The sequence below is a fragment of the Epinephelus lanceolatus genome, chromosome 15, assembly GCF_041903045.1.
Source record: "Epinephelus lanceolatus isolate andai-2023 chromosome 15, ASM4190304v1, whole genome shotgun sequence".
Classification (NCBI taxonomy): Eukaryota; Metazoa; Chordata; class Actinopteri; order Perciformes; family Serranidae; genus Epinephelus; species Epinephelus lanceolatus.
The window spans coordinates 21,535,987-21,559,036 of NC_135748.1; the positions used below are offsets into that span (position 1 = coordinate 21,535,987).

The window sequence follows — 23,050 nt, forward strand, 5'->3', positions numbered from 1 at the left end:
GATTAGGTGGTTTTCATGGCCTTTATTTGTGTTATAGCCTAAATCATAGTAGTCCCACGTAGACAGACCATTAAGAAAAAGGTAATGAATAAAAGAAGATGTTTAACTGGGAGATTATATTTTCATTCAACTATCAATTTCATCAATAATGATTCACTTCTATGCATACTCGAACTGATTATGTAACCCTCTACCAAATTAGTGACAATCTCATCTAAGAAACATAAAGAAAGGTTGATTGGATATCTACGCAAGTAGCCCATATAACCCTCACTGCCACAGACAAACCACTAGAGGGCGCTCGCAAATATCTTATTGCACAAGCTGCTCGGAGTACTGACGGGCCTCTTGACCAGTCGGCGTACAGCACTGAGATCCCGTCAAGCTCAGGAAAATACAGATAAGAATGTTATGTTGCTTTCAAAATAAAGGCGTGACATATGTGCATGGCGTGCTTACCTTAGCTAATATGACTGGTATCGCCGTTGTTTTTCTATAGTTTTTTGTTTAAATTGCTTTTAAAGGTTTTAAACTGAACGTGTGATTGAAACTGTCTTTACATGGTGTGTATTGTATTGTATGATACAAAATTGTTCTATTACTTTCTTTTATTTCGAAAATCCTAATCGGAAGCGCTATCCCTTAATCTGGCTAACGTTATCTTGAAACGGTTAGCGTTGGGATAGGCCATAACAACCACCCAACAAGGCGTTGTGCTACTATGGGGAAATACCGAACCGAACCGAGAATAAAAACGGGTTTGGTTTAGTTTTTAGTCGAGGTAAATACTGGAAATTCGCCGGAAAGTCGACGCAAGTGGAAATTATCGCATATTAGTGATCAAATGTGGACGTTGACGTCGAGGCGTGCGTAATGAGCAGAGTTGGAAAAAGAAGGTGTTGAGCTGCATTTTTTCTCCCCCTCTGCCAGGGACAACTTGGGTCGGAGTACTGTCTAAACTACGAGGTGATACGAAGGAAAATAATGCCCACGAAGCTCTCCACTTTCTGGTAAATATGCTTTGGACGCTGGCTTTTCAACAGTTGCATCGCATCCTGCTCGAAGTAAATTGCTGTTTCCGAGGGGGTAAAGTCAAAGCGACACAGCAGAGATAGCTTACCCTAGCCTTTTAGGATATGCTACTAATTACAGGGCTGTGGTGAATATGATTCCTCTCGCCAGACTGTCGCGAATTATTTGGACATTACTTCCCATTTTTATCAGCTGAGACAAACAACCCACTTGGTTTTTGCTCTTACAAGCACTTTTAACCAAGGCTTCCGCTGAGCAGCCATAGCCCACCAATAGCCCAAAGAGCAACAATAGCTCCGCGTAAACGTAAGGCTAACAAAGCCATTGCAAATGATTGATTTCTTTATACACGGGTTACAGAAGGGAACGCTTCCTCTGTTTTTGTGAGGATAGATGTATAAAAAAGTTTGGAATATATGTGCATTTTAACTTTGCTGATCGACCTACATGTTGCTGTTTATTGCCTCTGTGTCAGATAGTTGTTGATAGATCCTGCTATGGCAACAAAATGGCCTGTCACATATTGCAATTTACAGCCTGTTTGTGGATAAGGCTTCATTGGTGTATCAAAGGCATAACATAATTGCCAGTAGTAAAATATCATCCACATATATTTAGGGGTCAGGAATAGGCATTCTGTTTTGTTCACAGTTTATTATTTGCCTCACCCTCCAGCCTGTATTGCTATCCCAAGGGGTCTTTCCAACAATGCATATGATCCTTGTTGGTGTCAACACCTATTTAAGTAGTAAGTAGCCATATGCACCCTGTGATAATCCTGTGGTAATCTTACTGAAATTCTGGTTAGACTCAGCATTCTGCACAACCTGTTTGTATCTTTCTCCCTTTTCATTTGGAGAAGGTGCATCCACTGTTCCCCTCAGCATTTGGGTTTGTCATTTAACCAGGTTAAGTATTTGTGTCAGTGCTCCAGGGCAGTATAATGACATGTAATTATTGGAGTTACATGCTCATAAGTCCATGACTTGCGTTAAAGGCCGTGAGCCTGCAAGTACTTGCCACTGAGTGACTGAACGAGCCGGACTTTGGCCTGAGTGCTGTTTACCCTGGATAGTTAGATGGAGAACTCAACAAGGAGCATTGACAACTCGCTCAAAATAAGCACTTATTGTTTCCTTGGCTGCCATTCATTCCCTGAAGGTTGACTGCCAGGCTGTGTTTGTATAGTCATTAGTGTGTGCACACTTAACATTTCTTTATTGAAAAGATGTCCCTGTTTGGCTGACCTAGAACATGTCCACCCATTCTTTGTCACTGTAGGTATCCTTTCACCCAAAGGTCTAAAAGAAAATAACTTGTTGGTGCTTATGAGATATCCTGTGTGATACCTAATTTTTGTTTGTGTATTGTGGCATCCATTGCAAAAAAAAACTTGACAACATGGTCTATGACATGCTAAATATGCAGCACTATGGCTCATATTGTTGGTTGACGGGCTAATCCAGAGGCTGCCCACCATGAGTCATCATTGTGGGGACTTTTGTTTCCTCTATCTGTCTCTGTCATTTCAGTGTGTTGCTTTTTCTAGCCTGTTCTGATTCCTGTAGTTTCCTGTAGCTCTCCTGGCAGCGTCTGTAATCAGTCGAATGGCCTGATTAACTGTTATACTGATTGACCTGATTGGCAAAAACACTGCAGAGGTAAGCAGTCTGCTGTGCCACTGAATTTTGCCTCTCCAGCTATCATTTTAGGCAAAATATGACATCATGATTATTTAGAGGGAGTTATGTATTCTGTTTTCTATCTACCTGCGTTCCATATTTCACATTTTGCTGTGAGATGTATGCAGACACATCAATACAGTGGAGGTCACTCTGTTAGAAAGTTCTGGTTTCTGCTCACCACTGCATTGCTTATTATGACCTTTTTTAGAGCACCTTTGATTGTATCAAATATACAAAGTGTCAAACAGTCTACAATTACTGCCCAAAGCGGTATTTTTTTCCAGCTTGTTTAGCAAAACACACTCTCCCCCACAAGTCACTGAACAGCTTTTGTGTCAGCAAAACATTTTTCTCAGTTATATCCATCTAAACTTATTATAAACTGAAATTACAACAAGGGATTAGTTGTCATAATTAGATTGTGTTTTTATATTAATTGGACAAGGCCCGCATCTTTCGTTTTCATTGTATGCGAGTCAAGAAAGTAAATTATCTATGCTTCTTCTGGGATCAGTGTGACGGGACTTCATGAGATAATAACATGCCTGCGATGGACTAATAAAAATTCCCTGTTGAAGAAATTATATTGAAGAGCTGTGTATTTGAGAGCTTTGACACATTTAGAGCACTTTGCAGCTACTGTGTAATTTTAGACAGCAAAGTGTTTGGGGGGGATGTATTTCAGTGTTTCTACAGTTGCTGCCTTTTCATTCAGGCCTGACTGCGATACTGGCACAGTGATTGCTCCTCTTCAGAAGATTAGGGCCTGTGTCATTGAGCCTAACAAAGATTACTGTCAAAAGGTGGTGATTTCATCATTTCATTTAAAGGATTCACAGTGGGACCAAAGGAGAACACACCACCTACGTATCTTTGTACCATTTGAGCAAAGCAATGTGGCTCTTTAGACTGATAGACTGTTACACAGCTGCCATAAAGGCAAGAAAGAGAAATTTCTCAATCATCTGCTACACTGCTCAAGTAATTCTTCACTATGCTTTTGATTGTTGAAGTCTTGTCATGTAGTCTTAGCTTCATTATAGCTGTCACTTTGATTCAAAATGTTGGCTGTGTGCGTTTCATTAGCATAGCTTTGAATAAGGGGGATGACCTGTAAAAAATGTGCTTTGAAATAATAAGAACATGCTCCAGAAATTTGGGATTGCAGGACAGGAAAGGAGATCCAGATACCTACTGCTTCCCTTTCTCTAGCCATGATGAGGAAATCCACATAAATGATTGATAAAGTGCCTTGGCTGTCATTTGAATAATACATCGGTCCTGTTCTCGTGCCAAGCAGTTTTGTATGGTAATGTTCTATGGGAGGTCGGGGTTCTGTCTTTTAAACCTCTGCAAATGACTGATTTTAAATAAAATGAAATGATTCAAGCGACTGAAGCAAGGTGAGCAGTTTGAAAGGTCGCGTATGTTTGTGTGTATGTAGAGAGAGAGAGATAGGTGGGGGCAGGGAGTGTCTCCTGTCACCTCTCATTAGGGACGTATAGTCCAGCTCGGCTGGCGTCTGCCCCCCCCCCCCGACTGTGGCACTGCCCTCCTCTGCTCCCAGCACACAGAGCAGCACACTGTTTCAGTCCAAACTGCAGGAGAGTGTCTTAATGTTCGGCATCAGAGAGATTATGGCAGAGATGCTTCTTATTGAACAGTGTGAGTCAGGTCTCAAGGAAATAGCTGTCCCAAATTATGCTTTTAGAATTCTGCACTGCAGCTGAAGTTAAATTTGGTTCACTTATTTGAATGAGTTAAAGCCGTAAGTCTGCCTAGCTGGGAGTCGGTGTATTGTTCAGTTGATGTGTTGGTTGCTTTGTTTTATTCTGCCTCTGCTGTGCTCCTTTGAGGACCCCCCCACCACCACCCCAACACCCCACCCCCCACCTCCTTTTGTAAACAAGACAGTATATATCTCAAGGGCTTCCTCCTCTCTCCTACATATTCAAATTCAATTTCTAATTTTGTCCAAATGAATTCCCTGTGAAGATGGGGCTTATTTAAAGCAGTCTAATGAAATAAAGATCAACCAACATTTTATTGGAGTGTTCCAGTGTGACTGCTTGGTGACTATTTGTGTGTGGAGTAAGAGGCTGTGGTTTTCCATTGAACCCTTGGGAGGCTGTGGAGTGCTGCTCTACAGGGGCAGCCACAATGATTTATTAGTATGGTAGGCAGGAAAAACTAGCAGGCTGAGATAAAACAGATCTCCCATCACACTCCAGTTCTCCGTCTAGTCTTGCACAGATGAGAACGAAATGTATATGACGGCTTTTATATTGAGTTATTTAAAGGTCAAGAGCAATGAGAATTACATTTCCAAGTCTCTTAATATTGTTTATAAAAGGGCACATTTGGGCACATTTATGCAAAGTTACCCAAGATGTAAGCAGCATGGAAAATTGAGAAGCTGTCCCTCTGGTTTGGAAAATAATCAGAATAATTTTGCTCTCCAGTGTACTTGCTGGTATAAATGAAGCGAGACAGATACACTCAGTTTGTAATTAATAGCCTGATGGGTAAAGGGTATGCTTAATTAATGAGGTGCCCTGTTTTGTGTTAGATCGTAGCCAGTGACAGTACAAAGGAGAGAGCAGAAAAAGTTACTGAGGGCGCCTTCATTGGTGCCACGGCTGGCAAGGATAGGCTGAGAGAAAATGGCTGTGTTGAGCTACGTGCAGTAGCTCACCTCCATCTTAAAATGATGTGCATTTGACCGAGCCATATAAAGTACCACCTAAATATACCTAAAATCTTTTGTGATATGATATTGGTATCACATAAGGGCTTCAAAAGGCATTTTCCACGGAAGGCATTTTTACTTCAGGAAAGGTGCAGGTATTGCTAATAACATTAAGGATGGCTCTGTTGTATTCATGTGTCCCAGTAAGCCATAGCAATGTGACAATGAGCTAGCATGCATTATACCAGGACTCTGAAACTGAAGCAGCTAAATGCAATTAAGCCATCATTCATTTTAATTATTTACACCTGTGCTATTTCTATTGTAAACTGTTAGGATGTCCTCTGTAATGAAAGGTGTGTTCAGAAATTACTAATGGACAAAATTAACAGAGAGCAATGTCTGTTTTTTGCTGAATATGAATTAAATACCTGACAATTGAGCTGCAACGATAAGTTGATTAATGGATTACTTGATCTATAGGAAAATAATTGGCAACTAGTTTGATCATTGAATGGTTGTTGTAGTCTTATTTTTCTTAGCAAAAAGGCCAAAGATTTGCTGGTTTCATGCCACTTAAATGCTAGAATTTGATGTCATACCTGATAATAAACAAAATAGCTGTGCATTTTTGGACTGTTGGTTGGATAAAACATACCATTTCAGAACATCACCTTGGGCTCTTTGAAATCACACAGGGCATATGTCACAGGGCTCAACAATTAGGATCACAGGGGCAAGTATGATATATATAAATGCCACATTGGGCTAGTACATCAAGCAACTCACTTGCCCGATCAGGCAAGTGGGAAAAAAAGAATAAAACACCATTGTTTATTCTGGAGCTAATGATGGAGGAAGTTGAGGAGCGCACAATCCCGCTTCCTTTGCATCTCTGTTTAGAGTTGCACATGTGCAGTACAGATCGGGCAATCGCAAGAAAACAGTGGCAGGCAAAGACAAAATTAATGAGTGAAAGTGCAAGCAAGCATTTCAGTTAGAATGTGGGCAAAACTCCAAATATGCATAACACAGTTTGCCACAAGTTTAAGAGCAAGGCGGATAAAACAAGGTTGTTTTGATGACAATTAACAGCTAATGAATAAAACTATTTGTATAAGGGAAAGGGCCTGCACTGTTTTCTGACATTTTATCAACTAAACAGTCTATTCATTGAGAAAGTAATTGTCAGATTAACCACTAAACAAAATGATCGTTGTTGCAGCTCTACCTGACAAATCAAAGTATTTCATCCCGTTGATGCCAAAATCATAAAAATCCAGTATGCAACATTGCCCTGATACAACCAAAAATACTAATGGGAAACATACCACTGCAAAAATGGCATGCCAAAGTCTCTGACAGTAGACACATTTGTGTTGTCTCACAGTATGTATTGTCACGTAGTGCACTAAGATTGCATTCATATGTGACATTTCCCATCACTTCTGTGAGGCACTGAAAAGAATTTCACTGAACAACCAGAAGTCGTTGCAGCTATGATGCAGTGCTTAGTGTGACTGCACTAATATGATCTGAACCCAATGTTTAAAAACTAGCTCAGAGATGTTTCAGTAGCAATTAAATGAAAATGTAACACTTAGCCTTTTGACTAATTGATATGACCTTGGTCAGTGACTTGTCACTAACATTGCAGTATAATTATACTCTGCACAGATAAAAACACGCTTAACTGGAAAAACATCCAAATTATTCATTAGACTTCAAATGTTTAAACTACTAAAACGGACAAGATGGGTAAAGGCAGAGTGGGTTGTGCCTTCCAGCGTACATCTGCATTAGATTTGTTGTCGACTGCCAGTCAGAGTTTCCTTAGGGCCGAGCAGAGGAAGTCTCTGTTAACCTAAGTCACCACTGAAGATTATAGATAGAAGCTTGAGCACACAGTCTTCAGATGAAGACTGTCATTCTAAAAAAAGGTTTCTCGTCAGAATCTTTAGCATTTCAGGCCTGCAAAATTACCAGGGCAACTATGATTCATGATTGCACTGAAATCAGTGTGGTTGAAATAGAGTGACAAATAGTAATAGATGTCCCTCTTTTCAGCTTCCTTAACATCGACGCCCCCTGGCCATTCATTATCTTTGACAGAGTCCAAACAGTCCAAACTCATCATCGTTGCATTCCCTATGAGATGTTAGTCAGCACCATTTAAAGAAGCATTCACTCTTTGACTTGAACGTCTTTGTCACTGTTCTTTCTGTCCTCTTTCATCTTCTTCCCTCCAGGTATGGCAGGCTGGGCCCGGGGCTCTGAGGACGCTTCAGAGGATCCGTGCCTGACCCACGACTGAGGATCTGGAGGAATACGCTGTCTGAGCAGAATGACTCAGCAAGAGGGGGGACCCCCAAATAGCAAGTGAAGAGAAGTGAGGATGGGTGCCAATGGATCCAGCTATCCACACTCATGCTCCCCACGCATCGGGGGAAATGCACAGGCACAGCAGACTTTTATAGGTAGGTACTTAATCTGTGGTTTAATTAAGAGCGTTGTGATCGGTTGCACAGTTAACACAAAGTCAGCTCTGATAGATGATTCTGTATTTTCAGTCAGCGTATGGTGAAATATCTCTGTTACATTAACTGTTAGTGGAAAAACATGATTTTCCCACTCTCCTCTGAAGTGAAGTGTTAAAATTGTACTCCTGAACCCACTTTGGCACCATGCACCCATGCTACAAACACACAACAGGGGGTCTATCATGGCCGAACTCACACTTTAGATTACATTAACCTGCTTCCATGACAACTAATGGTGCAAGAGGTGAATATATTTGTGCATGAGAGCTCTCAAACTGGGTCACTGAGTCATACAGGTGATCCAAATGCATTAAAAACCAATGCAGCCAGGCTACTTTTTCCTGCCATATAGATTTTATGAAGTGTTTTGAGGGGCAGATATGCAAAGGAACTTGTGTCCGGTGTGGGTGGTTAACCAAGATCACATTAAGTATTCTGCTGTCAGAGTTTAAACGTAACTTCCACCCTTCCAGCCTTGCAGTCTTGCTCTTCTTAGCTTTGTTGTTACTACGTGCTTGTGGTGTGATATGATTATGATAAGACTGCTGGCTATCAGACCGGATGGGAGCTAATCTGGTGTCATGATTTTTGTCCCGGTGGCCAGCTATAGGCTGCTTGTTAGACTGTCACATTATTTTACTGAATGACGTGACAGCTACAGTCTGGGACCTTTTGCTTTTGTCCCATTTTCAGCGTAGTCAGAGAACATTGCTGTGCTACAGCCAGGTTATTTCTGCCTGTTAGTTTGTGACTGCATGCACTGAAAGAGCCTGACATATAGGTTGTATAGTGTGTGTGTCACTTGTATGCACAGAGGTATATGAGGTCACTCTGTGTTGCTTTTATTTAAGTAGTGTTTTTGATTGGTTGTTAGAGATGTCTTTCTATTATGAGGCATGTTAGGATACTTAGTTGGGACTAAATTATCAACCAATGGAGTTTTTCTAGTTTATGGTCCTTAAATCTCTGCAGCCCTCAGTGCCAGAGGGTTTGGAAACCTGCTTTAGAGATTCATTTCAATAAATCTGTCCTTAACAAAAAAAAGTTATTTATTTCACTTTCAAAATGACTTTGGCTCTGAGGTTTTTGTATACTTCTTAAAAGTGAAAGTATTGTTGAAAGACCCAAATTATCTCTATAGCCCCTGAGAGGTTTTTTTCTGTAGTTCTGTAGTTGCTTGGTTGAGCTGGCCTGGGCCACAGATGATTCACAGTGCTAGAATGATTACTATTTGGGTCACACTGATGGATGCTGAGAGAAGGGCAGGAAGAGAGGATCTCCTTGGCAGAGCTTCCTCTGACGTACGAGTCCTGTCTGTCAAGCCAAAGATGACTGCCATTTAGAGTAATTGATTGGGCCCAAGTATGCGAATGGACCAAAGTTCATTGAGAAGTACAATGCAGGACAAAGTCCTCCATGAGCTAACTGGTTCTCAGTCTGTGCTGAACCATAGTTTGGCCTGAAACAAAGCAAAATGAAGGGATTCTGTTTGGTTTTTTTCTACTGTTGAACTAGATCCACGTGCTTTGGTAGCTGGGTCAGGGTAGTGTGTGTTTGGCCTGACAGAGCTGGCCGCACCACAGGGGTGCCAGAGACAGATTGTGTTTCTAGCAGTCTGGCCTCAAGAGTGAACTGGTGTTGGGGTTATGAAATGAGTGTCTCACCAGAACACAGTTTCTGAGGAAATATCAAGGAAAACTGTCACAGCTATTTAATAAAGAGAAGAGGTTTCTTGCTTTACATCTGTTTAGACATTTGTTTGTTAAAACACAAACTACAATTCATTTGAAGCTAACCTGCTTTGTGTGTTCATTCCAGGGACCTCATCCTACTCTCAGCAGGGATATGGCTGGGAGTCTAAGCTATACAGCCTTGAGCATGGCCATGAGCGGCCCACAGACAGGAAGAAGAAGAGCCTTGGTCTGGCGACCCTCAAACGGAGGTTCATCAAAAGGAGGAAGTCCAGCCGCTCAGCAGATCATGCGCGGCAGATGCGAGAGCTTTTATCAGGGTGGGATGTCCGTGACACCAACGCCCTGGTGGAGGAATATGAGGGCACAGCAGCCCTCAAGGAGCTAAGCTTTCAGGCCAGCCTGGCACGCGCTGAGGCACCCAGCTTGCAGCGGGATCTGGCTGCCCTCTACCAGCACAAGTACTGCACTGATGTGGATCTCATCTTCCAAGGTACTTGCTTCCCAGCTCACCGGGCTATCCTGGCTGCACGCTGCCCCTTCTTCAAGACTCTGCTGTCGTCATCCCCTGGCTATGGAGCGGAGGTTCTCATGGACATTGAGACAGCTGGCATTGACGTGCCCATGTTCTCTGCCCTACTTCATTACTTGTACACTGGGGAGTTTGGAGTGGGAGGAGCGGAGGATACCAGGCTGCAGAATGTGGATGTACTGGTGCAACTCAGTGAGGAGTTTGGTACACCCAACTCCCTGGAGGCTGATATGAAGGGCCTGTTTGACTACATGTGTTACTACGACGCTCTGCTCAGCTTCTCCTCAGACTCTGAGATGATAGAGAGCTGTAATGAACGAGGGGCCGTGGCCGCTGCACCAACAGTGGGCTCAGGAGGCCCCGGGACCCCAGACGAGGACCTTCGGGCTCACAAAGCTATCCTCTCAGCACGTTCTCCTTTCTTTAGGAACCTTTTGCAGAGGCGCATCCGCACAGGAGAGGAAATGACAGAGCGCACGTTACAGACACCCACCCGCATCGTGCTGGATGAGTCCATCATCCCACGGAAATATGTGCAGGTTATTCTCCACTGCATGTACACAGATGTAGTGGAGCTTGGGCTGGTGCTACGTGGCAGCCCCTCAGCGGGCAGTCTTGGCGAGGTGCAAGCTCTGGTGTCTGGGGGACGTGGAGCCAGCACACGCACCGAGGAGGCCATGGAACTGTACCACATTGCTCTATTCTTGGAGTTCAGTATGTTGGCTCAAGGTAAGTCATAATCACACACATTTAGAACACACACAAACACCAATCAATAATACGTGACAGGTTAAAAAAGAAAGATTTTGCTCTCTGTAGACATAGTTCAAAGGTTAACTGTTGTCTATACCTATTAGTGCTTGTGAGTGTGACTGCGCAACATTCAATTCAATTCAATTTTATTTATAAAGCCCAATATCACAAATCACAATTAATTAATTAATTAATAGAAAGACATATCAGATTAACCTTTAACCATAAATGTGATAATATCTAATATGCATCAGTGCATGTTTCCTCTCTCATGTTTGCTCACCTCTGATATGTTTGTCCTGTTATATTACAGTTTAAGGTAGCTAAGATACTGGACTGTTGGTTGCACTTCTGCTTCAGTGCTTGTTGTAGTTTTTGTCATTTAATAGAGATGTTTTTATAGTTGTGATGTGAGTAAATTTAGGACAATAAAAGATTCATAATGTTTTAATAAATGCCATAAATTTGTTAAATTGTCCTGCTCTACGTTGAGTATAGCCTGCCTTACAATTTAGTTGCTGAGGTCTCAGCTTGAACAAATTGTTTTTAAATGTGATAATGTAGTTGAATAGCCTTTACTATGAATTTCAAGGTTAATTTGTCAGTCCGGACTGTCATAATTATAGTGTCGGTCTCTGTGGATTAAATAATAGGAGCTGGATTTTGTCACAACTGGCTGGATATTTTTTTTCTCATAATTAATGCCGCGCAATACTCTACTTTAATCTCTCCCTTCATGAATTCATATAATGTGTCTCACACTCATTGTATTAATATTCCACTCTGTCCTTTAAACTACATAATGCATATGTTGGCATATGTGCAATATGGCAATGCAGACCACGCTAGTGTTAAACAGCTTGGCTGGCTGTGATGGGTGTTAGAGCTGCGGCAGCCAGTAACAGATTGATATAGGCTGAAGGGTTTGTCTGTGTCTCCAGGGACTGACAGCTTACTGTCTGATACATGCAGCGCATCTGAGCCTCTGTCAACACTTCGTCACTGGTCGCCTACTTCGTCACTGGCCTATCTTTACTCGGATGACACTGTCTGTCTGACTCTTGCCACTGTTTGAGGATGACCTCAGTAACATGCCGAAGGTTACAGCCATGGTTGACATGATGAGCCAGTCACTTTGTCACTCGCACCTCCTCCAGAGTGGCATGTCTGAGCATTGTCCAGTTTCTAGCACATCTAACAAAGCTCCTCGTCAAACAGAATAACCTTTGCAATATGCAATACCTGTAGCAGTCTATTTCAAATGCACACACAAAAAGTACTGCATTTGGCCTGCCTATCAGAGCTGTGTGGATCCAGAGAGATTGTATAACTCAGTACAATCATATCCTATAACCATCTTATCTTTCACAGAGCCAAGATGATGGGAATTAGTTTGTTAAATATTGAAATGGTGATATGAGACGCATTAAACAATTTAAGCATACAGTTTCACTGACTCATGCTGAGTAATGAAATCAAAGCAGTATTAATTTCAGTTTAAAACACGAAGTTACAGTAATATTCAACATAGTCAAAATGTACTTTATATAATTTGTTGTGACACAGAACACTTCAGTGAAGCTGTTTTACAGTAAAAGCCTGTGGCTGAAAGGTTTTACTGTGAAGCAGCTGCAGACACACCATGTAAATCATGTCAGTGGAATTGGATTTGGTTGTTCAATTCAGATATTTGACTATTCGTTCCTTTTTTCCAGTTTAAACTGGGTTCAGTGGGACATTCGAATTTGATAGTGATATTCATGCAGTATAGTAAACAAGCCAAGTTAGCCGTCCCAGCTAATGTGTGCCCACAATGGATCAAGAATGTGTATCATTTTTTGCAGATGGTAGATATCAAACAAAAGCCAGAGACTGTATTGTATTAAGTTGTTGTGAGTTGTAAATTCACCACTTATAAGCAGAAGGCACAAGATGATGTTATCTCAGCGTCTGACTGGGCAAAGCCTCTCTTCCTCCAGACATCTGCCTCTGTCTCTCTCAGACTCACCTTGGGTCTGGGTCCTCAGATGCCTGTACCACAGATCTATGTAAAAACAAGGAGTCCTCATTCTGTAACTACATTTGGGGACCAAAACAACCCCAGGGGTACACTGCAGATTGACTGCAAAAACACTGCTTGAGTAGATGAATCATAGCAAACTGAGGGGTCTCCGACTGATGATTCGAATCTAAGAACAGCTCTAACCTGATTTGAATCCAGTATAGATTCATCAGTAAGCAGATATTGCAGCATGTTGTGTGCAAATTTCTTATTGCAATATTGATACAAATCTAGTGCATTGTGTAATCTTAATAGGTTTGTATATTTGGCTATTTTTGTTTGAAAACAATAACAAAATGCAGCTGTCCAAAGAGGAAGCTGTATGAACAACACAAGCCATTTCTGGGACACAATGCACTCTACAATAGTAAACATGCCTGTATAAAGTCTCTGTAAAAGCTTAGGATTAGTTGTGGGCAGCTGCTGAATTGATTGAGGGGCAGAGAATCAATCACCTTTTTAAGTCCTGTGCAGTGATCTCAATAGCACCGTACACTAACACCATACACACAGCTGGTTAGACACCACCTCCCACCCTCGAGCTCTGGTGTCACTCTCAGGGTCATTCGGGCAGCTTAAGCCAAAGAGCAGCCAAATAATGTCACCCCCACACACCATCACCTCCTCTTCCTTCCCATCCCCCCCGAACAAGCCCCTACTCAAGGGTATTTTTATCCCCTCTCCTCCCTCTCCCACTGTGCTGCACCGCTCTAATCAGTTCCCATGAAACCTCAATGTGGAATGTGGTGAGATGGTTGAGGTTGACCTGGTCTCATTTTATCCAAGTCCTCTCTCTTTGTCTGTTTTGCAACATCCTGTTATTACCCTTTTGGAGATTTCTCTTTTATGCCTTTTTCCACATTGATTTGACAAATTTCACACACTCCAAAGTGCAATCATCCTGGCATCTGTGAGTTGATTATGAAAGGAGAAATCTGTCTGTGTCCATCCCACCGCTTGAGACTTCAGTAGCTGCCATGTTTCTTCATGAGGCAGCAGAGAGGCTTATGTCAGGGGTTTCATATGAAGGGAGCCCTCTCATCTGTCACACTGGCTTCCCCCTTGTGTGCACCTCGACTGCTACCCTCTGGCTGTGTGAAGTTTTGGCCCATGGAGGTTTTTGTGGAGCAATTGAGCTCTCTGTCATTCTTCCCTATTAAATCTCAAGATGTGTATCCCTTTATGACTCCATCTCACTCAAATAGCAACCAATATTAAAAGCCTTATTAATTTTTCAAGTGCACCGCAGAGATGATAGCCAGTTGGTGTGGTTTCAGCTTGGTACTTCCTCTCGCTCCATGCTCACTGACTGACCAGTACTTTCAGTGCCCTGTCTTGTGTTTGGAGTGTGTTGAATGAAGGCCCAGCCCTTGAGTGATCATCAGACTTGATTTACATCCACAGGCTTGTTTACAGACCATTGAGTGCAGCTGATGATTTAAGTGGCTTTGGAGACTGTGCGCTTCATAAACAAGGAGCTCCAAATAAAAACAGCAAGACAAAATGCATACGTCCTCTAAAGTTAGTGTAGTGCAGAGCTGGCTGTTGCTGCCCCTGCTGTTGTGTTGATATTCTTGTCAGCCGGCTAAGCTCCAGTGAATGTGGTGTACCACCCGTGGAGAGAAGGGGAGGTGGGTTAGTATTAGATATAATGCTGATTCTAATCTCCAGCTCATAATAAAAGTGCTGCGTTTTAAAAGACTGGCTGTCGCTGTGAATTCTAATGGGCTAACACAGAGCAGAGCTGTTTGCTTTCCTGGGCCACTGGTCCCAAGTGGGGAATTGTCTGCCTGTGTGTATGTGTGTCTGCTTTTAAGAGAGGGCAAATATGCAAAGGTGAGAGACTGATGTGAGCAAAATCACTTTCTAGACGACAGACAGCACGGGGACGAATAGTGGAGACTGAGGCACAGATGTTGTGAATCCATTCCCTCTTCCAGTCTGTTTATAGCAGATAAAAAAAGGCAAAGTGCCTGGGTCCACATTTCAACTCCATCTGTCTTCTTAACGATGCAGGATTTCCACCCTTCGTTTTAAAACACTGCGGGTGTCTGCTTTGCATTTCGTTAACTTGCCATTACAACTAAAGACGCCCAAAAGGGGAAGTGCATCATCAGTGTGTGCATCTATGCATGCATGTGTGTGTGCATGGGCATTATTGCTTACATATGCATGTGTGTTTGTCTTAAAAATGAGTGAGTCGTGCTTGGACGGATTCAAAAGGAAAAGCATCACTGGAGCCATCACTCTCAAGTCTGGTGTCCAGTTTCCTAGAGTGTATGTTCAAAGTGGGGGGTTTGGAGGCGGAAAGGCAGCTTAGATTTTCTACTTTGAGATAAGCTCTTCCCAGAGGAGTGTTGCTACTGGCCCAACTATGAGCTGATGGACAGGACGGCCTGGAATGAGGAAGTTGGCTCTGTGTTTCAGCTCAGGGCAGCTCTAACTGGACGTCAGTCAGTCTGGCTTTATCTCCATGGATGTCCGTTTTGTATTAAAAGTTATTGATTAGAGAAAGGCTGCGAATAAGAGCCACTGAGGCTCCAGCGTATTTGGGTTTGGCAAAGATAGCTTGACCTAGCCAATCATATGTTAATCGGCGTGGATGTTAGGGGGTTTAATTCTGCTTAAATGGATCCCTCTTAGAATAAGTGTGAGTTTGAGTGCTGGCGTAGGCTGAATTTTCAAAACTTTGCTCTTTTTTCTAATGGCTACAGCAGCAGGTACATAATTCCCTAAGCCTTCTGTGGCTTTTTAATGCATTTTTGATTTATGCACAGAAGTGTGTACACAATTCCAAAGTGTGTGTGCCCGTGCACCGGCAGCACATTTCCTCAGGCTGCTGTGTTTACTTATCACGGTTAAGAGGAGGCAGCTTGAGACTGAAACACATCAAGGTATCAAAGGCATTTATGTGGGTTGGTGTGTTACAGAGCTAAACCACTGCCTGCTGTTCTGGTATGTGCTCTGATTTAGGAAAAGCAGCAAGGAGGATGTGGGGGCTAGTGGAGGGAGACTCCCTGGGTCAGTGAATACGAGTCAAAACTACTGATGGTCTAGCAGCGGCTGCAGAATTACCATTTGTATTCAAATAAACTTTCAGTTAAATCATGCTCTATTGTATTTCTTTTCTTATAGCTTCTGTTTAGTATTATATTGCTGGCTTTAATACCTGTACTTGTGTGCCCATAAAGACACTGGATTAAATGTCTAGGTGTGAATTGCTTATCTTTGTCATTGGCTCTCCAGGCTGTGAGGACATTGTTGTGGAAAGCCTGTCTCTGGACTCCCTCGTCCCCATCCTGAAGTGGAGCTCCCAGCCGTATGGCTCCAAGTGGGTCCACAGGCAGGCCATGCATTTCCTCTGCGAGGAGTTCAGTCAGGTTGTCAGCTCCGATGTTCTCTACGAGCTCAGCAAGGAGCACCTTCTCTGCGCAATTCAGTCTGACTACCTACAGGTAAGGAAACAGAGCATCACCTGTCAGTCTGTTGTCAACTCCTATAACATCTCATACTGTGGAAGACACATTTTCAGTAAAGTCTGACGTGTTCACAGTGACTGCTTGGTGAAAATACAGTACACACACACACAGAGGTGCATTCACAGGGTCTCTCTATTATTCACACACACACACACTCACCAACGACACTCAGGGTCTCCAGAGTTAACACCATTCCCAGGAGGGAAATGCCTTCAAACCAAGAACCTAATCAAAGCTGAGCTGTCATCTGCACTGCCAAGCTACTCGGGCATCAGACCAGATGGTTGAGGTGAAGTGCTGAAATCCAACTACACACAAACAAACCAACCAGGCCTGAGCTTTGCTGGGCCACCGCCTGAACATATTGCATTTTCACCTTATCCTCATTTAACAGCTTCCCAGTTTTATTCTCGATGATATCTAACCTTGTCCTAATAATAATTTTGTGTCTTTCTTTCTCCCTGTCCTATATCTCTCTGTGTGTCCCTTCTCTTTCTCTGTACCTCGGTCTCATTCACAGGCGAGCGAACAGGACATTCTCAAGTATGTTGTTAAGTGGGGCGAGCAGCAGCTTATTAAGAGGATGGCAGACAGGGGTAAGATAATACACTCTATAATTACCCTCTGAGCAGCCCCCCTAATGGCTCTGAGGAAATTACCCACTTACCAGAGCCTCCAAAATACACTTAAAAGCATTACAAAAAGGAACCAAACTTTACCCTCAAAAAAGTGGTCTCATAGTGATTTGCCATGTCATTGTGTGCTCTGACCTAAGTAAGCAGTTGTCTTCTGTTGGATTTATGGTCAAGGTTATTTGTCATCATATTGTATCGGCCAGGAACCTGCTTGAAAAAACTGAACCACACAGTAACCAATGCAATATTTATCCATGATTTTTTTAAACTGTCGGAACAATGTGAAAAATAGCCAGAAGGTGGCTTTATAGCATTAAAAGCCTAATCATAGTTACATAAATAGTCACGGTAATATGCATTATATTAAAAAGATGCTCATGGCTGTTTCTGTCCTCATTTACCCAGAGCCCAACCTGTTGAGCGGCACAGCCCACAGTGTAAACAAGAGAGGAGTGAAACGGAGAGACCTGGACGTGGAGGAACTAAAGGAGATCCTGTCACCCCTCCTGCCCTTCATCCGAACTGAGCACATCTTACCTCCCAACAGTGACGTCCTCGCTGACGCGGTCAGTCCTCCTTATCTGCCTTTTTCTCAGCTGCTGTGTGTGTGTATGTGTGTGCACCTTAGTCACCTTCTTAAACTTATCATTGATCCACATTGTTCACCCCTCTTCACAGCTTAAAAGGGGTTTGATAAGCACCCCTCCTTCAGACATGTTGCCCACAGCTGAGGGGGGGAAAGCCAATGCCTGGTTACGGCAGAAGAACGCCGGCATCTATGTGCGTCCCCGCCTCTTCTCTCCTTATGTGGAAGAGGCTAAGGTAAGGCTCATTCTCTCCTGATTAATGGGGCCTCCAGACAAAGCAGGAAGCAGTGGATTATTTGTGTCCCTTATAGCTATCATCAAAGAGAGTAGAGGTTCTGTGAAGAGGACAGCCTCACCATTAAGTGCCTCGGGAAAATTTGTAGACCTGTTCATAGCTCAGATGCGCCAAAATCATCCATGCCCAGTTGCTGCTATGCACACTCGCCATTTTTAATAGCTGCCTCCATCATCTTGACTGAAATTCATTTTCTGTCCATTTGCACACTTTTCCTAATAACTTATAGGGCTTCCCACCGCCATGAATATTTATGAACATATCCCCACACCAGAGAGAGTCATTATTAGATGAAGTGTCAGTCAAGTGGAACTAATTTGCAAACCCTCTCGGCATCCTTGAGTTGCACATAGGAGTTTTATTTTTTTGGAGTTCTGGCCTAACCTGCCCTCTCTCGACTACCTGTCCCCTCAGTCTGTGCTCGATGAAATGATGGTGGAGCAGACAGACCTGGTGCGCTTGCGATTAGTGCGCATGTCCAACGTCCCAGACACACTCTACATGGTCAACAACGCTGTGCCTCAGTGCTGTCACATGATTAGTCACCAGCAAATGGCAAGCAACTCATCCACAGCACCATCGGTTGTGGCCAATGAAATTCCAGGTAAGGAAATATTTGAGGAATGACCAGATGGTAACAGAAACTGCTCGAGTACCCTTAAACATGATGCTAGTATCAAACCATAATTTTGATATGGTTACTATCGAGTGAAAAAACATAACATGCATCAATGTATGTATTATGTGTATCTTTCAGTGCCTCAGCTGTCTGTGGTAAAGGAGATGATCCGGAGGCTGCAGGAACTAAGACACACAGAGCAGGTCCAGAGAGCTTACGCCCTAAACTGTGGTGAAGGAGCCACCGTCAGCTATGAGCTGCAGCTGCGGGTGCTAAGGGAGTTTGGCCTGGCAGACGGAGCCACTGAGCTACTGCAGGTTAGTAGAAAGGAGAGTTTGTCCCCAGGGGTTAGAGGGGGATGAGATGGCTAAGGCTGGGATACTAACAGGGATAGGAAGGCAGAGGACACAGACAGACCTCAGTACTGCAGCAGACACAGACCTTAAACAACCCCAGGCAGATAAATCTTAAGGAAAATCTTAAAAAGGGGTTTTGCTTTGTCAGCACCACGATGGATATAGATTTCTATAGCTCCTATTTTGTCTTTTACAGAACCCGTACAAGTTTTTCCCTGATGAACGCTTTGGAGATGAGAGTCCGATTCTGGCTCTGCGCCAGGTGGGTCGGTGTCGGGTAAACAGCAGCCCAGCCATGGATAGCATGTTCACAGAGCTGGAAGGGGTAGTGGGCTTCCACCCTCCCCTACCTCCTCCACCTCCCCCATACCACCCCCCTGCCACACCCAGCCATGCTCAGCTCAAGGGTGCCTGGCGTCCTCGTGTGCCCATGCCAACCCCTACCCGTTCCTTCTCCTACCCCTGCAACCGCACCCTGATCCAGCGCCATGCAGCCACTAAGCATGGCAGCTCAGACTACTCCTCTGTGCCCAGGCCCCAGCCCCCAGACTGCACCAACCCACAGGCTATGGGCCGAGCTTTGCTTTCAGACCAGCAAGCGGTGAGTGTGAATGTTACTTCCTCAAGACCTTGTGCTACCATTTTGTTTATTCAAATGTGGCTTAATGGTTTGTGCATGGGATCCTAAGTTGCTCAAATGTCAGGTAATGTCACACATTTGTATCTGTTTTGTGATGCAGATGAACATGGAGCCTGTTATGAGGGAGTTCATGCCTGACATTGCACTGGGTGTGTCTGTCATGTCCCTGAGGGAGCAGCACATGGCAGAGATGGAAAGGGAAGGCCCTCATAGCCCAATGGGCCCCTCAGGCCACCATCTACCCCATGGGCCCTGCCCTTCTGCCCGCCACAGCCATGGCCACGGTCCTGGACATGGCCACTCCTGCAAGAGACACGCTCCGGAACCCAAGCTGGAGGCTCAAGCAGAGTTCCCTGACCTGTATGACTTCTCCTGCCGACCTGCAACCCCGACCTCCACTCACCCTCTGCCCTCCTTTGCAGGACCAGACCTCTACAGCCACAGCTGCACCCCCTCCAGCTCTTATCCACCCCCTTACATTTCTGACTCTCAGTCCCAGGGCCGCCCGCAGGGACGAACTGCCCCAGACCCATTACGTCTGGATGTCCTCAGCATGACCTCTCAGAGGCACGATGGAGTTCTTGCCAGCCCCTCTGGGGCCCAGCCTAGGATGGGACACATCCCAAGGGGGCGATCAAATGAGACAGACCTGACTCATGGCTTAGGCCATTTACGGTCTCCCAGTGGGAACATGGACAGCTATGAGGAGAGGCACACAGGACCTAGAGATGCCCCGGAGGACATGGTTCTAGCTGGAGAATCATTGGGCCCGGGGTCCCTCCAGCAGCCTCACAGGAACAGTGTCAGTGAGGAGATCACCAGAGACCGCAGGTCACCCAGCAAGCCTGACTACCCTTATAAGAAATCCGCACTTTAACCCCAGTTGAGGACCAGGGGTTGAGTTAAGAAAAGGGAAAGCATGATGAGTGGCTGTCCGTCACAATGGACGGCAAAGCACTAAATGTGTGCCTGTGTATATGTGTGTGTGTTTGAGAGGAGCAGGGGGAAAGGGGTGGTCGATGGTTGCTATTTATAGGATCTGTCCTTTTGTCCTACCTCTATCAAACTGTGCTATCCATCACACAGTCAGAGTATGGAATGTGTAAGAGCTGTAGGTCAATTGTCAATGCTTGTAATTGATCTTTGCAAGCCTGCCTAGTCCTGCTGGTTTAGAGGATGACTCAGGCTCTACCAGGATGGATTGGTCTCTTGAGTTTGATTGTAAAGAAAGAGGTTCGCTCTATGCTGTGTGAATCCTGCATGAGGAGATCATAACACTAGATGTAGCTCAGTTATGAACTGATGGTTTAACAAAGATTATATTCATAGCCTCTGTTGTCTCTCCATTATTTTCAGCATAGAATGGGGAGACGGCAGGATAGGAATCTCAATTTACACAAGCTAACAATGGTACACAGTCTGGGACAGAGAGTATTGTGATAAAATCATATGTAAATACGTCTGGCTGTATTCTTTTCCTCCCATTACTTGTATTTCCATTTCTTCCTGTAGCATGCCTTTAGCAACCCACCTGACTTGTTTTCCCCTCCTGGCCCTGGGTCTGCAGTGCTGATGAGTAACGGGCCAAGGCTTGGTCACACAAAGCAGGAATTGGATCCGACAGGAAGTAGGTCATCAGAGCTCGTCATTCCCCTGTAACCCAGTCTGATAATTGTGTCAGGCTTTACCTATCGCAGCCTTTGAGTGTCTAGCTAGGAGGCAGAGGCCTGGCATTTTCAGATGGTGGGGAGGCAGGAGGATCGTGAGCAGGGTTCATTACTGAGATACAGTGGGAAAATATAGGGGTGCCATGGCAACTGACGTACAGTGATCAAATGCAGAGTTTGTTGGTTTTTCAGCTGGAACAGGTGTGTGTGCGTGTGTCTGTGTGCGAGGATAACTTTGATACACACAGGTGTTTAGACAATCTCAGTACTGTACACTCCCATCTTTAGTCAGGTCTGTTTGTACATATCAGAGTCAGATGATTTAACCAGAGTCTCTGGCACAGAGCGCGGTGGTCAGTGTGCTAGAGCCTCTTGTTCTGTTTAATCCAATAGCATCAAGTAATCAAATCTAAAGCCTTAATCAGTGCTTGGAATATTCAGTTTTAGCTACCTTTATTCAATTAAGTATGATGTCATTATATTGCAACCCCTATTAATTGCTTATTTGACTGTTCTGTTCACTATGGACACATTAACTGCAGTTTTTCTTGGTGGCAGAGGTGGGTTTCACTAAACAAGAATGCCAAAACCATGTATATTTATATACATCAGGCCTCCATCACGCCACCTCATGGGGAATTGTGGAACTGCAAAGTCAGTGTTGATACTGTTAAATATACTGTTAAAGAGCCGCAGCAGCTGTAGCTCCAGCACCATGCAAGTACACACATAAAAGCCTGTTACAGCCAACAGCTGGCATACAACCTCACTTATGAGTAACATTGCACTGTAGGAGCCACCTGTCTATTAGCTGAAGGGAAAAGGAACAAATGAATATCGAACAAAAGGAATCTTACATTGAAAAAAAGTTGGCGATTGCTGGCTCATATCTCCAATGGAAAATTGTATATAATGAATTGAGCTTCACATGTTCTGACAAATTTTTAATGGTTTCTATCACATTTTAGTGGTCGTTGAAGGTTCTTACTGTAGTGGACAACACTGTGTACTTGTCTTTGTCATGAAATCTCACTAAGAATGTGTGGTATAAAACAAAAAGATTGTGTCTCAGAATCAATTTCGTTCTTAAATGTTATGCATTAGGGCAGTCTGTTCAATGTCGTAGGTGGTGTGGATTACCATGTTTGTAGAGATTTTTTTTTCCCTCCCCTGTTTTCCTTTACTTTTAAAGTAACAGGAATATGTAGAGGATCTGAAGATACTAGCTCTCTGCTTAGCAGTGATGAAGTTGCCAAGCAGAAAAATCATTTTTCCATCTAGGTTGCTTCATGGGGAAAAAATGCAAAACTCCAGATTCCTCCCCATGTTCATGTTGGGTAGTTGTTTTATTTTCCAGGACAATGTTCCATTGAATAAAAGTCCTTGTTTTGCTCTTTGCTGTAGAGAAGTCAGTGCCTTCCCCCGCCTGCGGCTGGGCTTTTATTGGAGAAGTGACTTTGATGTCTATGCAAGCTCTTTTCTACCAGCTTACCAGCCTGCATCAAATAGTCCTTTGAAATCTCATGTAGCTCGTTTTGTGTACATAGTGTTATTTAGCACCTTTTGAAATTGAACCATCTGAAATGTGTGATTGCTTGTGTTGAATTATAACAGGTACTTTGTACTTGTATGGTATCATAGAAAACATGTTTGTAGACTGATATTAAGTTGCATTTAGTTTCACTGAATCTATTTTTCTACTGTCACCTCAAAAGGTGCGTAACAGTGGTCAACTTGGGCATCCTCAAAATAAACTGGTTTGATATTATGGAATTAATTTGATTTCAG

At 43.6% G+C, this 23,050-nt stretch overlaps 1 protein-coding gene across 1 annotated transcript; it reads left to right on the plus strand.

Moving 5' to 3' along the window:
- Positions 1-655: 655 nt before the first annotated feature.
- On the plus strand, positions 656-23,035 carry btbd7 (BTB (POZ) domain containing 7). The gene is made up of 11 exons (XM_033642579.2): positions 656-1,010; positions 7,656-7,883; positions 9,765-10,898; positions 16,231-16,439; positions 16,984-17,059; positions 17,504-17,664; positions 17,777-17,920; positions 18,395-18,584; positions 18,738-18,916; positions 19,152-19,556; positions 19,696-23,035. Exons 2-11 carry the CDS (start codon positions 7,802-7,804, stop codon positions 20,470-20,472), a joined length of 3,357 nt encoding a protein of 1,118 aa, XP_033498470.2. The 5' UTR covers positions 656-1,010; positions 7,656-7,801; the 3' UTR covers positions 20,473-23,035.
- The last annotated feature ends 15 nt before the right edge of the window (positions 23,036-23,050 follow it).

Bases quoted from the DNA above. Each gene is read 5' to 3' on its own strand.
- btbd7 (XM_033642579.2), top strand. From the start codon at position 7,802: ATGGGTGCCAATGGATCCAGCTATCCACACTCATGCTCCCCACGCATC. The intron at 16,440-16,983 runs GTAAGGAAACAG...TCTCATTCACAG, and splicing joins TTCAGTCTGACTACCTACAG to GCGAGCGAACAGGACATTCT. The intron at 18,585-18,737 runs GTAAGGAAATAT...TGTATCTTTCAG, and splicing joins TGTGGCCAATGAAATTCCAG to TGCCTCAGCTGTCTGTGGTA.